This window comes from Trichoderma virens (genome assembly GCF_000170995.1).
Source record: "Trichoderma virens Gv29-8 chromosome Unknown TRIVIscaffold_3, whole genome shotgun sequence".
Lineage (NCBI taxonomy): Eukaryota > Fungi > Ascomycota > Sordariomycetes > Hypocreales > Hypocreaceae > Trichoderma > Trichoderma virens.
Window position 1 is genome coordinate 1 of NW_014013746.1, and position 13,476 is coordinate 13,476.

At 30.9% G+C, this 13,476-nt stretch overlaps 3 protein-coding genes across 3 annotated transcripts; all 3 read left to right on the forward strand.

Annotated features, from left to right (window-relative positions):
* Positions 1-890: 890 nt before the first annotated feature.
* TRIVIDRAFT_145043 (uncharacterized protein) lies at positions 891-1,124 on the forward strand (the record flags this gene model as incomplete). The annotated part of the gene is made up of 1 exon (XM_014103808.1): positions 891-1,124. A coding segment is annotated over one exon (234 nt), but the record flags the coding sequence as incomplete, so codon positions are not given.
* A 9,560-nt stretch (positions 1,125-10,684) lies between these two features.
* On the forward strand, positions 10,685-12,376 carry TRIVIDRAFT_61788 (uncharacterized protein; the record flags this gene model as incomplete). Its single annotated transcript, XM_014103809.1, has 5 exons — positions 10,685-10,975; positions 11,056-11,070; positions 11,144-11,545; positions 11,608-11,800; positions 11,877-12,376. The coding sequence occupies 5 exons, from the start codon at positions 10,685-10,687 to the stop codon at positions 12,374-12,376; spliced, it is 1,401 nt and encodes a 466-aa protein (XP_013959284.1).
* Positions 12,377-12,865: 489 nt separating this feature from the next.
* Positions 12,866-13,470, forward strand: TRIVIDRAFT_81916 (uncharacterized protein; the record flags this gene model as incomplete). The annotated part of the gene is made up of 2 exons (XM_014103810.1): positions 12,866-13,222; positions 13,279-13,470. The coding sequence occupies 2 exons, from the start codon at positions 12,962-12,964 to the stop codon at positions 13,348-13,350; spliced, it is 333 nt and encodes a 110-aa protein (XP_013959285.1).
* Between the last annotated feature and the right edge of the window lie 6 nt (positions 13,471-13,476).

A 13,476-nucleotide genomic window follows, 5' to 3' on the forward strand; every position in this document is an offset into this window, starting at 1 on the left:
AAGCTATTATTATTACATTAATATTAATTATATATAACCTTAAGAAACCTATTATTGTTGAAATAAATGCTTTAAACTATGTAATTGGAGGAGTCTTTAGTTAATGAGATGAAAAAGGAAAATTATATTTTATTGCTTTTTTTTTAAAAAAACTTTACGGATTTAAACTTTAATATTTTATGTATAACTAAAAACTAATAGTTATATTTAAAGCATTTAAAAAATAGAGGTTATATTTATTAAGAAATGAATATAAGATTACTATATATTTAGACTATAAAAATCTTATAAGTCTTGCAATAAAAAAAATAGATATCTTTATACAGTAAGAAAAGTATTTAAGGCTTATAGCTAAATACGATTTTGAGATTATACTCTGTAAAGGATTAGAAAATAGTTGCGTAAATACTTTTAGCTGTAAAAAAAACTACTTTAAACTAATATTAAAACTTACTTTACTAATATTTAAAAAAATAATAAAAAGACACTATAAATTAATATTATTAAATACATTTTTCACTGTTAAAAAAAGTAATCCTATCTTTAATAAAATAAAAGATATTATTAAAAATTAAACATTAGAATAATTTCTTAATAAAGTAACCCTTAAGAAAGGACTACTATACTGAAATTAGAAAATTTAAGTACTGGAAGAACTATAAAAAGAAATAGTTAAATTAGTCTATAAGCATCTACTATATAGACATAAAGGAATTAGAAAAATAATATAATAAATATAATAATACTATGTATTTTAAAAAATAAAGAAAATTATTAAAGAAATAGTTAACTACTGTATAATATATACTAAAACAAAGGTAAATTAACACTTACCCTACAGTAAACTTTAACTACTACCAGTACTACTATAACTATAGGACTTAATTTCCTTTAACTATATCGTTAAACTACCAGTATTAAAAGAACCTATAATAAAAGTTAAATTTAATAGTATCTTTATAATAGTTAACCGACTAATAAAAATAACGCTTTTCATCCCCTATATTAAAGGAAACACTGCTGAAAAACTAGTGTATATACTACAGAAGTATATTACAGTAAATCACAGACTACTAAAAGAAATTATTTTTAACAGAGGATCTACGTTTATATCCAAATATTAGTAAAGCCTAATAGTAAAAATAAAAATAAACTATAAAGCTAGTATAGCTTACTATCTGTAAATAGATAGATAAATAGAAAAAATTAACTAAATTATTAAAGTATATTTATAATATTATATTAATTTTAAGTAAAACGATTGGGTAAAAAGACTATTAATAGTATAATTCTCTTATAACAGTATACCCTTAAAGTCTATAGAATACTTACTATTTTACATAAACTATAGATTTAAACCTAACGTTTATAGACTACTAAGGAAGGGAGAAAATATAAAATTAGTAATTATTTAGGTAGATAACCTAAAAAAACTCTACGATAAACTATAAGTCTAGCTTAAATTTATTAAGGAATAAATGGCTAAATATACTGATGAATTAAAGTTTAAGAGACTAAACCTTTAGGAGGGGGATATAGTTTACCTTTACTAATACACCTATAGTAAAAAAAAAGCTAATATTAAAATAAATCGGCTAAACGATAAGCTTAACTTTAAAAAGTTTAAATTATATAAAATTTTAAAGAAAATCGGAGAAAATAATTATAAACTAGACCTTTTTAAATAATAAAGAAAACGCAGAAAACTAATATATTTAATATTTTATATCTTACTATTAAAAAAAGCATTAATAGATAAAGAAACCGGAGAATTTATTAAAGATAAAATTGTTATTAAAGGTAAAGAACTTAAATATAAAGTTAATAAAATAATATTACTAAAAATAAATAAAAATAATAATAAACTTTAATATTTAATGGAATAGAAAAATTATAACTAAAACACTAACAGCTGGGAACCTAAAGAAAGCTTTATGTATTCCTAGGTAATCCTAAATGAGTTTTAGAAGAAGATCTACTAGAAGCTAAGGGTATAATACCTTTAGGCCGCAGATATTTATTAAAAAAGCTTAAATTAAAAACATTAACTGCATTAATGGATTAAGTGTTTAAGACAGCGTTAGACTTCTGCTATATAATACTATCCTAGGCATTTAATAACTCTATACTATGTAAAAATACCTTATTACTATAATCCTTAACCTTTTACTTTAATTTATAAATACACTGTAAACGGGCTAAAGCCTTAAAAGCCTAGCGTTAGCATTTAGCTAATTGCTCAGCCACTTTATACTTTTACTTATTATACTTTTTATAATCCCACTGCAATTATATAACTAAAATAACGTTAGAACGTAGAAAATAAAAATAATAAAGAACATTTATAAAAAGATACTATAGTATTACTATTATATATTTTCTTTATTTTAATATATTAATTACAGCGAATTAAATAAATACTATATTTATATTTATAAGCTATACCCACTGAAGAATAATGGGAATATAGTATTGCTGTAACTTCTGTAGCTTTAGTCTAAATACTTAACTTTTTTTAATTTTAATTAGCTTATTTTTTATTAAGCTTAGGGTAAGGTGTTATATGTATTTAATGTTTAGTGCATTTCCCTATGGGCATTTTATTAGTATAATAAATATAAAGGGAAAAATAGAATAAATTATAATATATAGATAAATAGGTAAATAAAGAAGTTATATATTAAGGAATAATTATAATTATACACTAATGTAAGGGTACTAGGGGCTTTATAACTGGCCTTAAGGATAAAACTAACAGAAGGGGGATATTGTATTATAACCTAACATTTTATAGCTGCAACAGAAGGTATATACCTTAGAAAAAAGATGGGCTAAGCGATCTATTAGAATAAAATTAACATAAATCAACCGTTAACTAAAAGCGACCTAGTATAAGTTAACGAAAGTTAACCGTTAACCTTAGTTAACTAAAATATATTTAACTAAATATATAACATTTACTTCTTTACGTTTATTTAAAATAGTTAAATAGCTAGTTATAAATATAATGTTTAAATTAAATTTACTTAATACTTTCTATTAGTTAGTGATATTATTATTTATATTACTTAAACGTCCAGCCTAGCCTATCCGCTAATATAAACCAGAATCTAGGTTTGTCCTTTGGAAATCCTAACCTATACTAACCTATAGGTTTACGGTTCGTCATATATTATAAATGAGAAAAGGTAAAAGAAAAACGCCTACGATAAACACTTAACATAATATAAAAAGACCTATGAGAACTTAACTCTGCGCTTAAATAAGCTAAAGTTAGGATAATAAATAATAATAAAAACCCTTTAGAAAAACAGCTATTTAAGGTTCTAACTATCTACTACCAATTTAAAAAAGCATTTCGTAAAAATCTTAAAACTGGATTACTAGAATATAGTAAATGGGACTATTAAATCGATTTAATTAATAGAAAACTCCTTAAGTTCTATAAAATTTACAATTTAGCGGAAACCGAATTTATTATATTATAAAAATAAATTAATAAATAAAAAGTAAAAAAATACATCTATAAATCTAAATCCTTACTTAGATTCCCAGTTATATTTATACTTAAGAAAAACAGAAAACTTTAATTATACATTAACTACCGACAGCTAAATAAACTTACTAAAAAAGATAAAACCCCACTACTACTTATATCAGAAATCAAAGACCAGTTAACTAAAGTAAAGTAATTTACTGCACTTAACCTTAAAAAAGCTTATAACCTCATTTAAATTAAAGCAGGAGATAAATAAAAAACTGTATTTTATACGTAATATAGGTTATTTAAATACTTAGTTATACCCTTTAGACTAATTAACACACCTACAACCTTTTAATAAATAATAAACTATATTTTATAAAAATTTATTAATTAGTTTATTATTATATACCTCAATAATATCTTAATCTTCTTAAAGACCCTTAAAAAGCACAAAGAATATATTACATAAATATTATAAAAACTATAGAACGCTAAACTCCTAGTAAAATTAGAAAAATATTAATTCTATATATAAAAGGTTACCTTTCTTAGATATATTATTACCCTAAGAGAAGTTAAAATAAACCCTAAGAAACTTAAGGCTATTAACCTATAGAATAAAGTAAATAATATTAAAGAAGTATAAAGCTTTTTAAAATTAACTAACTATTACCGATAATTTATTAAAAACTTTACAAAAATCACCGCACCACTTACAAACCTTACGAAAAAAGATTAAAAATTTATATAGCTACTAAATATACAAAAAGCCCTTAATACACTTAAGCAAGCTTTTATAAATAAACCAGTACTTATTATATTTAATCTAAATAAACCTATTATAATTAAAACTAATACTTTAAATTATATAATCGGAGGAGTATTAAGCTAACCTAATAAAAAAAAAAAACTAAAACTAATTACCTACTTTTTAGAAAAACTATATAAAGTAGAACTTAAATACTTAATTTATAATAAAGAATTTATAGTAATTATAGTTATACTTAGTAAATAATATTAAAGACACTACTGTTTAAAAAATAAGTATAAAGTTATAATTCTTATAGACTATAAAAACATTACTTACTTTACTATAATAAAAGAACTTTTAAAAAAATAAATCAATTATATAAAATACCTTTTAGTTTTTAACCTTAAGATTAAATATTATAAAAAATTAGAAAATAGATGAGTAAATACTCTTAGCCAATAACTTAATCACTTCCAGGAGATATTTATTATAGAAGCATAAGCCCTATAGTTTAATAATAAAAGAAACCTTAAACTAAAGTCACTAAATACTATATTTTACATTAAAAAAAACAATCTAATACTTAATAATATTAAAAAGTATATTAAAGACTAAACTATAAAATAATATCTAAAAGATATCTCTATAGATTAAAAATACCTAATACTTAACAGACTTATTTAAGTATTAAAGGAATTTAAAAAGAAAGTAATTAAAATTATCTACATACATCAGCTACATAAATATAAAGGAATAAAAAAAACTATTTAATAAATTTAATGGTATTATAAGTTTAATGGAATTAAGAAATAAATATAGAAAATGGTTTTAGAATATATTATATATAGAAAAGTAAAAGTAGTGTAATACCTTCTTTATGGAAAACTGCAACCTTTACCAGTTCTAATATATACTTAAAAGTTAATCTCTTTTAACTATATTGTAAAATTACCACCTTCTAAAAAACCTATAACAAAAAACACTTAAAATATAATCTTTATAATCGTCGACTAATTTACAAAAATAATATACTTTATCCTATAGAAAAAAAATAGCATTACTAAAAACTTAATATATTAGTTTATTAAATATATTTACGCTAACTATAGATTACTAAACGAGATTATCTTAAATAAAAGAATAATATTTACCTTTAAGTTCTAACAATCACTTATAGTACAGCTAGGACTAAACTATAAACTCAGCACTGCTTATTACCTATAAACAAATAGACAGACGGAAAAAATTAACTAAATTATTAAAATATACTTAAAAAGTTATATTAACTTTAATTAAAACAATTAAGTTAAACTTTTACCTATTATATAAATCTTTTATAATAGTATACTAATAGAATTAATAAAATACTTACTGTTTTACGTAAATTATAAATTTAAGCTAAATATTTATAAACTACTAAGGAAAAGAAAAAATACGCAAAAAGCTATTATTATAGCTAATAACATTAAAAAACTATACAATAAACTACAGATATAGCTTAAATTTATATAAAAAAGAATAAGTAAATTTACTAATATACAAAAGATTAAAGGACTAACCCTTTAGAAAAGAAATATAGTCTATTTACTCTAATACTCTAAAAACAAAAATATAGTAAATATTAAAATAAACCAGCTAAACAATAAGCTTAATTTTAAGAAGCTTAAGCTATATAAAATCTTAAAAAAAATCAGCACTATTAACTATAAACTCGACCTTTTAGTATAAAAAGGAAAACAAAGACAGTTAATATACCTAATATTTTACATTTTATTATTAAAAAAAGCATTAATAAATAAAAAAATAAAAAAGGTTATAAAAGATAAAATTATTATTAAAGGTAAAGAACTTAAATATAACGTTAAAAAACTTACTATAATAAAATTCAATAAAAAAACCTAACAACTTAAATACCTAGTAAAATAAAAAAATTATAATAACGCTAAAAATACATAAAAACCTATTAAATATCTTAAATACTTAAAGAACCTTTTTAATAGTTTCTATTGAAAGCTAAACCTAAAAAGGTTAATAAAAAAGAATTAAAAGTACTTTAGTTAATAGCGTTAACTGCAGAATCTAAGATTACAGAATTAGTTAGATTAAGTAATAAAGCTGCAACTTAATAAGCGGCCTCCGCCATTTTACACTCTGCTCTTTTAACCTAATCTAACTCCTTTAAATTATTAATACTGCAGGACACTGCATATACTGCCTTTTCAGACTATTCCTTTTATTATTTTTAAAAATAAATAACTTTAACTATAAAATTTACAATCTCCTCTTCAGCAGCCTTAACTTTATTATTAAACTAATTACAACAATGCAAAATACATAATAATTACTAAAGTATAAAAAATACCTTACAATAAGACTTATAATCCTTAATACATTTTAAACAGTAACTTAAGTCCTCTTTAAATATAAAATATTAAAAGCCTCACTTTTTACAATAAAAATAAAGTTTTATTTCAACGGATCTTAATAAAATAAATACAGTAAAGGCCACACTTTTATTAAGTTTTTTTTTCTTTACTTTATAATTAAATAAATTAGCAGATTTCTAAACGCAAGAAGTTATTTTATTAACATAAGGATACTATTATAAAAGAAAGAAACACTCACTAAAGAAAGCAAAGGGTGTAGGTACTTATACGCTAGACAGCCTAGTCTTAAGGGTAAAACCAACAGAGAGGGAGTATCATATTACAACCTAGCTTTTATAGTTGCAACAATAGGCCTATAGGGTAGGCGCTCTTAAATAATCATAAGACTAATATACTAATTAATATAGGGTCAATAAAAATCGGCGTTAATTCCATCAACGCACAACAGGATCGATATAAATCAATATTAATCCTTATTAATTCCAAAATATATAACTAAATATATAAGTTTACGTTTTTACACTTATTTAAATAGCTTAAATAGCCAGTTATTAACATAATAATTAGATTAGATTTAACTACTACATCTACTAGCTACGTAATATTAATAAAATAACGCCCGTAACCAATCTAACTGCTCCGCCAACATAAACCTAAAGCCTAGAGGTTTGTCCTTTGGGAACAGCTAACCTATACTAACATATAGGACCTGGTTCGTCACATATATTTAATTTTTTTTTTTTTTTTTTCCTCCTATAATTAACTATACTAACGTTTTTAAACCCTATAATAATAATAATTTTATTAATAATTATATTAAAAAAATTATTTTATTTTAATTATTAATTAATTATAAATTTAATATTTTTTTTTATATTTTTTTTACTTTTTTTATTAAAAAAATTAAAAATAAAAAATAAATCTTTTATTTTTTTATTAAATAAATTATAAATAATAATATCTTTCTTTAAATTTTTATTTTTATTAATTTAAATAAAGCCTTTATTATTATTTATTTTTAAAATAAATTAAAAAGCTAATTATTTATTAAAAAAAATCTTTTTTTAACTTTTAATTATAATACTTTTATTAATAAAAAGACTATTAATAATAACTTTATAATTATAAAAATAATATTTTTTTATTATTAATATTTTATTTTATTTATTTATTTTTAATTTTTTAATATTAATATTATAATTTATATTTAATAAAGCCTTTATTTTTTTAAATATTTATTAAAAATTCTTTAAATTTTAATATTTATATTTTACTATTTTAAATTTTTAATAATATTTTAAATAATATATTTTTAACTATATTAATAAATATTTAAAAGTATATTATAAATAGATTTTTTTTATTAAATTTAGTTATTTTTTATACCTTTTTTTAAATAAAAAATTAAAAAAAAATATTATTTAACTATTAGATTATTAATTTAATGTCCTTTAAGAGTCACTTTGCGATAAGTTTTTTATTATTTAACTTATAGTAATTTAAAATACAGTAAAATTATTTTATATTTTAAAATACCTTTTATTTTTAGCTTTATAGGGCAGTTAGTTTATTTTAAAAGCCTTATTAAAGCGGTAAGAGTTATCTTAATCGTTTTAGCTTAGTTTAATAACTAAGATCATTAAGGTATAAGTTCCTATCTCCACTAATTTTACTAGTCAGAAGTAACTGGCTAATTAGTCGGCCTGGAAAACTAGATGAGTTGGATCACACCCTATGTAGACCTCCAAAGACAACCAGTGGAGACTGTCCGCGTACAGAAGTGGTTAGCAATAGGCCAAGATAGACAGTTATTAAACACCCCACAGGCACGCGGACATGATCCGATAACCCAAGAAGGACATTTGTATGGTAGATGGGATGCTTTCTCAGATAATTGGCTACTCTCGTTTATTATGGAGTGAACGGATGAATGTCCGGTTCAATTCCATGCCTGCCTTCACGGCGTACGCTTAATGTACCTAGTACTCTATATTTTGATGACTGGTTAGTCGTCCGCTGGAATGCCTGTTATTTGCTAAACGAGTAAGATTCGCGATTGGCCATACGTTGTGCATGACGGGCATTACGCATAGCCGTCGCCTTACTACCACCTACACCCAAATATGCACGGTTCGGCAAACATGGTTCTCCTTTCTTTGTCTTCGGGAAGTATAAATTTCCCTTCCGGAACAACTTTTCTCTTTCGTATACAAAACAATAGAGGGGTGAGCCTAGTATCGGCGCAGATACACTGGCTAGCACAGCCGGCTCTGTAATGAGATCACAGTGAATAGAGCTCTGAATTCACGGCTAATCGATTGACCTAGCTCGCTGAATATGTTAATACAATTTCCGTGAATATTTAATCTCACTCAGGTGTTTCTTTTGTATAATTATTCTGCACCCTGTGGTATTTCATCATTTGCGTTGATTTCTCGTAGTGTATCCACGGAATATACGGATTTCTGATCCCACGACGTATCGAAGAGCGGATACTTCCACTGACCCTACCCATGTTTGTGCAGGGAGCGTCTGGAAGAGGTGAAATGATCTGTCAATAACAACGGATCCTTACTGAGCTCGATACCGAGCATATGCAAGCACGGCATTTGCATATACTTGTTTTATTGTATAGAGAAGACATGCGATAGGAAACCAGGTTGGATTCCCCGGCAGACTAGCAGAGCCAATGCCACTACGTACTCAGTGTGCTCATGCTTTAGATGAAACATTCAAAAAGAAAAAGAAAAAGCTTACCATATTAAAATACTACCTGCATACAGGTATGCACAAAGACTAAGAAAATGTCTGATGGACGCAGGCACCGGGCTTGGAGAAACATCCTCAGCACGCACAGATGGGGTGATGTTTGCGGTAATTAATACGGAGCACCAAGCCAAGTGCCTGTACATGCCCCTGGAACCCTGCATGCCATACCAGGATTGCAACAGGGCAGTAATAGTTCGTAAAGATGAGGGCAGATGCTAGTTGGCTCGGTAAACTACATATATTTCCGAAGCCGCCAGAAGGGATTTTCTCGGCATTTCATCTGGCCTCTGGCCGGGTATTGTCATTTTGAGTGATTCTCTTCCAAATATGAACCAGCCAATCTGTTGCAATATCTGGTTAACGCAGCTCGCTGCTTGGCCTGGGAGCTCCTGCAGAAGCTACTACACCTGCGCAAGCACGTCTGTCTATTCGGGTTGTAGTGATTCTTCAATGGAATGCCTTGACTCAGAAGTTCTCTGATGGTGATTTGCTCATATGCCGAGCAACAGTGAGCGCTTACCTCAAAGCTTTCTAGTCTCGGCACCAGGGACAAGCATAAATTGCGCCACAACGGCAAGGCGACTGGAGTGTGTTTGTTCCAGACGCTACTGGCTTCAGCGCAATCAGTTTCTTTTTCATCCTAATTCGTACGCGGGTTTCGCCATTGGTTGATCTGCGACGCCTACAAGTTTCGTATTGCGAGATCCAAAGCAGCATGAGGAGACGAGTAAAGGCCTAGTTCTAGAAGGGTTGTCACATCTTACTTTCAGAATATAACTGATTAGGCTAGCAGCGGCTGGCTTAATTGAGCTGCCTACTGAATCAATTGTAAGCTTGTGTACCCGATACAGTGAGGTCAATACTACTTGAGTGTGCTATGAATCTTTGTAGTCGTCAATTGCTACCAACTCAACCCTGCAGTATTAATTAATAACAGATGAAGAAAAGAAATCCAAAATTCTTCTCAGAGTCTTTCAGAAAAGAGAAAAACAGGAAAGAAGAAAAAGAAAAGAAAAGAACAGAAACCGTTCGCCAGATCAACAAACACACATATGGCCGCCCGTGCACTTTGGTGGCAATGGCCATTAGCCGTGGCGAGTTAATCGGGCTTCGGTTTAAATCACGGGCCAAGCTTATGTCGACTCCGCATTCAATCGCCGATCGCGGCTCGCAACAGGGCGTACCCTCTGTGCTTCTTCAGCACATAATTCATGAAGTCATCAATAAAAAGAAGAACAAACGCACGACAATAGACGCCAGGGTATCTTAAATCTCTCAATTAGGAAAATCATTATGTCAACCACAACAACTGTCGAAGTTGAAACACAACCCGCCGGGGAGAACATCGAACTCCGGCATCTCGGCCCCAGCAGCTCTTCCGGCCGCCAAATCGGCGCCGAGTCCAAAGAGGCGTCTCACGTAGAGGCGGCACCACATGTTTCAGACGGTGGTGACGGTGGCGAGCCACCGCCAGATGCCCTGGCGGAGGTTGAGAGGTGGAATCGGCCTGTCAAGAATATTGGCCGGCTTGCGTTTGCGTTTGTATCCTTTGCCATTGCGGGGATGAACGACGCTGCAGTTGGTGTAAGAGGACCTTGCTTCTTTTCAGTACCGATTTGCAGAATATTGCAATATTGATGTGTGATATCTTTATATCTATCTAGGCTTTAATCCCATATGTAAGTGACTATGCCGCCCAACATTTATCCCTGGCCTTTTGGACATTTTACTCATACTCATCCACTTCAATAGCTCGAAGAGTATTATAATCTCAGTTACACCGTCATATCCCTAATCTTTCTTACTCCCTTCGTTGGCTACTCCATCGCTGGTTTTACCAATGCCCGCATCCATGTCCGGTTCGGCCAGCGAGGCGTGGCCATCATGGCGCCCATATGCCATCTCATCACGTTTGCAATCTTGGCCTCGCACCCCCCATATCCCGCTCTCGTTGTGTGCAATGCCATCAGCGGATTTGGCAACGGTCTGACGGATGCCTGTTTCTGTGCCTGGGTCGGCGCCATGGACAAAGCAAATACGATCCAAGGTTTTCTACATTCGTGCTATTCGCTTGGCGCTTTGTTTTCGCCGCTCATTGCTACCTCAATGGTCGTCAAGGGTGGTCTTCCTTGGTATACTTTCTACTATCTGATGGTAAGTCTCTTGCTACGGACGAGCTTGTAGCACCAACTCTAAGAATGACTCTCCATATGCAGATTGGCATGTCTGGTCTGGAATTTGCTGGGCTCGTCATGGTCTTCTGGGACAAAACAGGCGCCGTGTACCAGGAGGAGCATGCCCACGAAAATGCAGATGCCGGTGCTGCTGGCGCAGGTACTCGCGAGGCAATGAAGTCGAAAGTCACTTGGCTTTGCGCACTCTTTTTCTTTGCCTACATGGGCGTGGAGGGTAAGTGGCAGATATACTTCATGATGTCCCGTGGCATAGTATCGCCCATCAACACTGACACTCATGCACTATATAGTTGGTCTCGGAGGCTGGGTCGTCACATTCATGCTCCGCGTTCGCCATGCTTCGGCCTATGCATCTGGAATTTCAGGCTCAGGGTTCTGGGCGGGCATGGCGCTTGGCCGTGCCGTCTTGGGATTCGTGACGGAGCGATTCGGCGAGAGACTCTGCCTATCAATCTACCTTGGGATCTGCCTTGGCCTCCAATTGCTTTTCTGGCTTGTTCCCCAATTTGTCGTTTCTGCCGTTGCAGTCGCTTTTCTGGGCTTTTTCTTAGGCCCAATGTTTCCAGGCGCTGTCATGGTGACGGCCAAACTTCTGCCCAAACGCATCCACGTCAGCGCCATTGGATTTGCCATGGCTATGGGCGGAACAGGAGGCACGGTTTTCCCCTTCATAATCGGCGCGATTGCATCCCACAAGGGTGTTTCCGTCTTGCAGCCCATTATCCTGGCGCTCATTGCCGTGATTGCGGCAGTTTGGTTGAGTTTCCCCCGTATTCAGAAGCGAGACTAAGATGGATCGTGGTATATTTCTTAGACCAATGGTATGCAGCCATGTACGGTGCAAGATTTTTGGAAAATATGTCCCTTATTTCGCTAGGAGGAAGTTTATGCTCCAAATTCAGAAATCCACGGTCTTGTATCAATGTTCAAAGTCACAAATTTGGTTCGAAGGCTAGTTGACATGAATTGGATGAGAAAATTTTGCCCAAACGAAATGCTCTTGTTGCATCCATAGTGGCTGGCCGCTCGTTCCGGTAAACACACTTCGTCCGAATATAAGACATATGCATTGAAAATAACGGGAAATTGCCTAGCTTATGCTTAAGGATCTGAATATGTGGGATTTCGTAAAAATATGGTTCAAGTAAGTCGCAAAGCCGTGACAAATGATGCAATTCTGTGGGAAGTTGGCTTAGCGTCATGTGATCGTCTAGAGTCAATTTCTAATCATTCTCCTCTGAATTCCACTTGCCATCGTCAGAACTATAAGCTCCTCACCATAAACACGGAGTTCTTTTCTCAAATAGTTTCAGCAATTCCCATTCCATCTACAATACTTACTATTTCAAGTCAAGCAGCCACACAAAGCTTCAAGATGCCTCTCATCAATGCCGATGCCCCGCCTTCAACCGCCGATACTCACTACGTCGTCTACTTTGCGTCTGGTGAACCATCCTGGTGTCCAGATTGCCGAAATGCTCTCCCAGCTCTTCAGAGTGTCTTTGGAGCAGATTCTGCGCCCTCGGCAACCCTTATTCTCGCTGGTACCCGCGAGGAGTGGGGGAGCCCGAGCAACAAGTGGCGCAGTGCGCCTTACAATATCAACTGTCTCCCAACGATTGTGAGGGTGGAGAATGTAAGTTGGTGGGGGTTAAATATCTACATTATGCTGTCTAACTCAGAATTTGATAGGGCCAGGAAGTTGCGCGCCTTGGGGATGTTGAGGGCCAACAAGAGTCAGCTTTGAGAAAACTGATTGCATGAAGGGAGCCTCGATGAAGAGCTTCCGTCAGACACGGTTAAAATTCATCAGCCAATCAATCAATTTATCTATGTCCTAGATATAAAAAATTGCATCCGTCTAATTCATGATACTTCCCCCTGATGGAT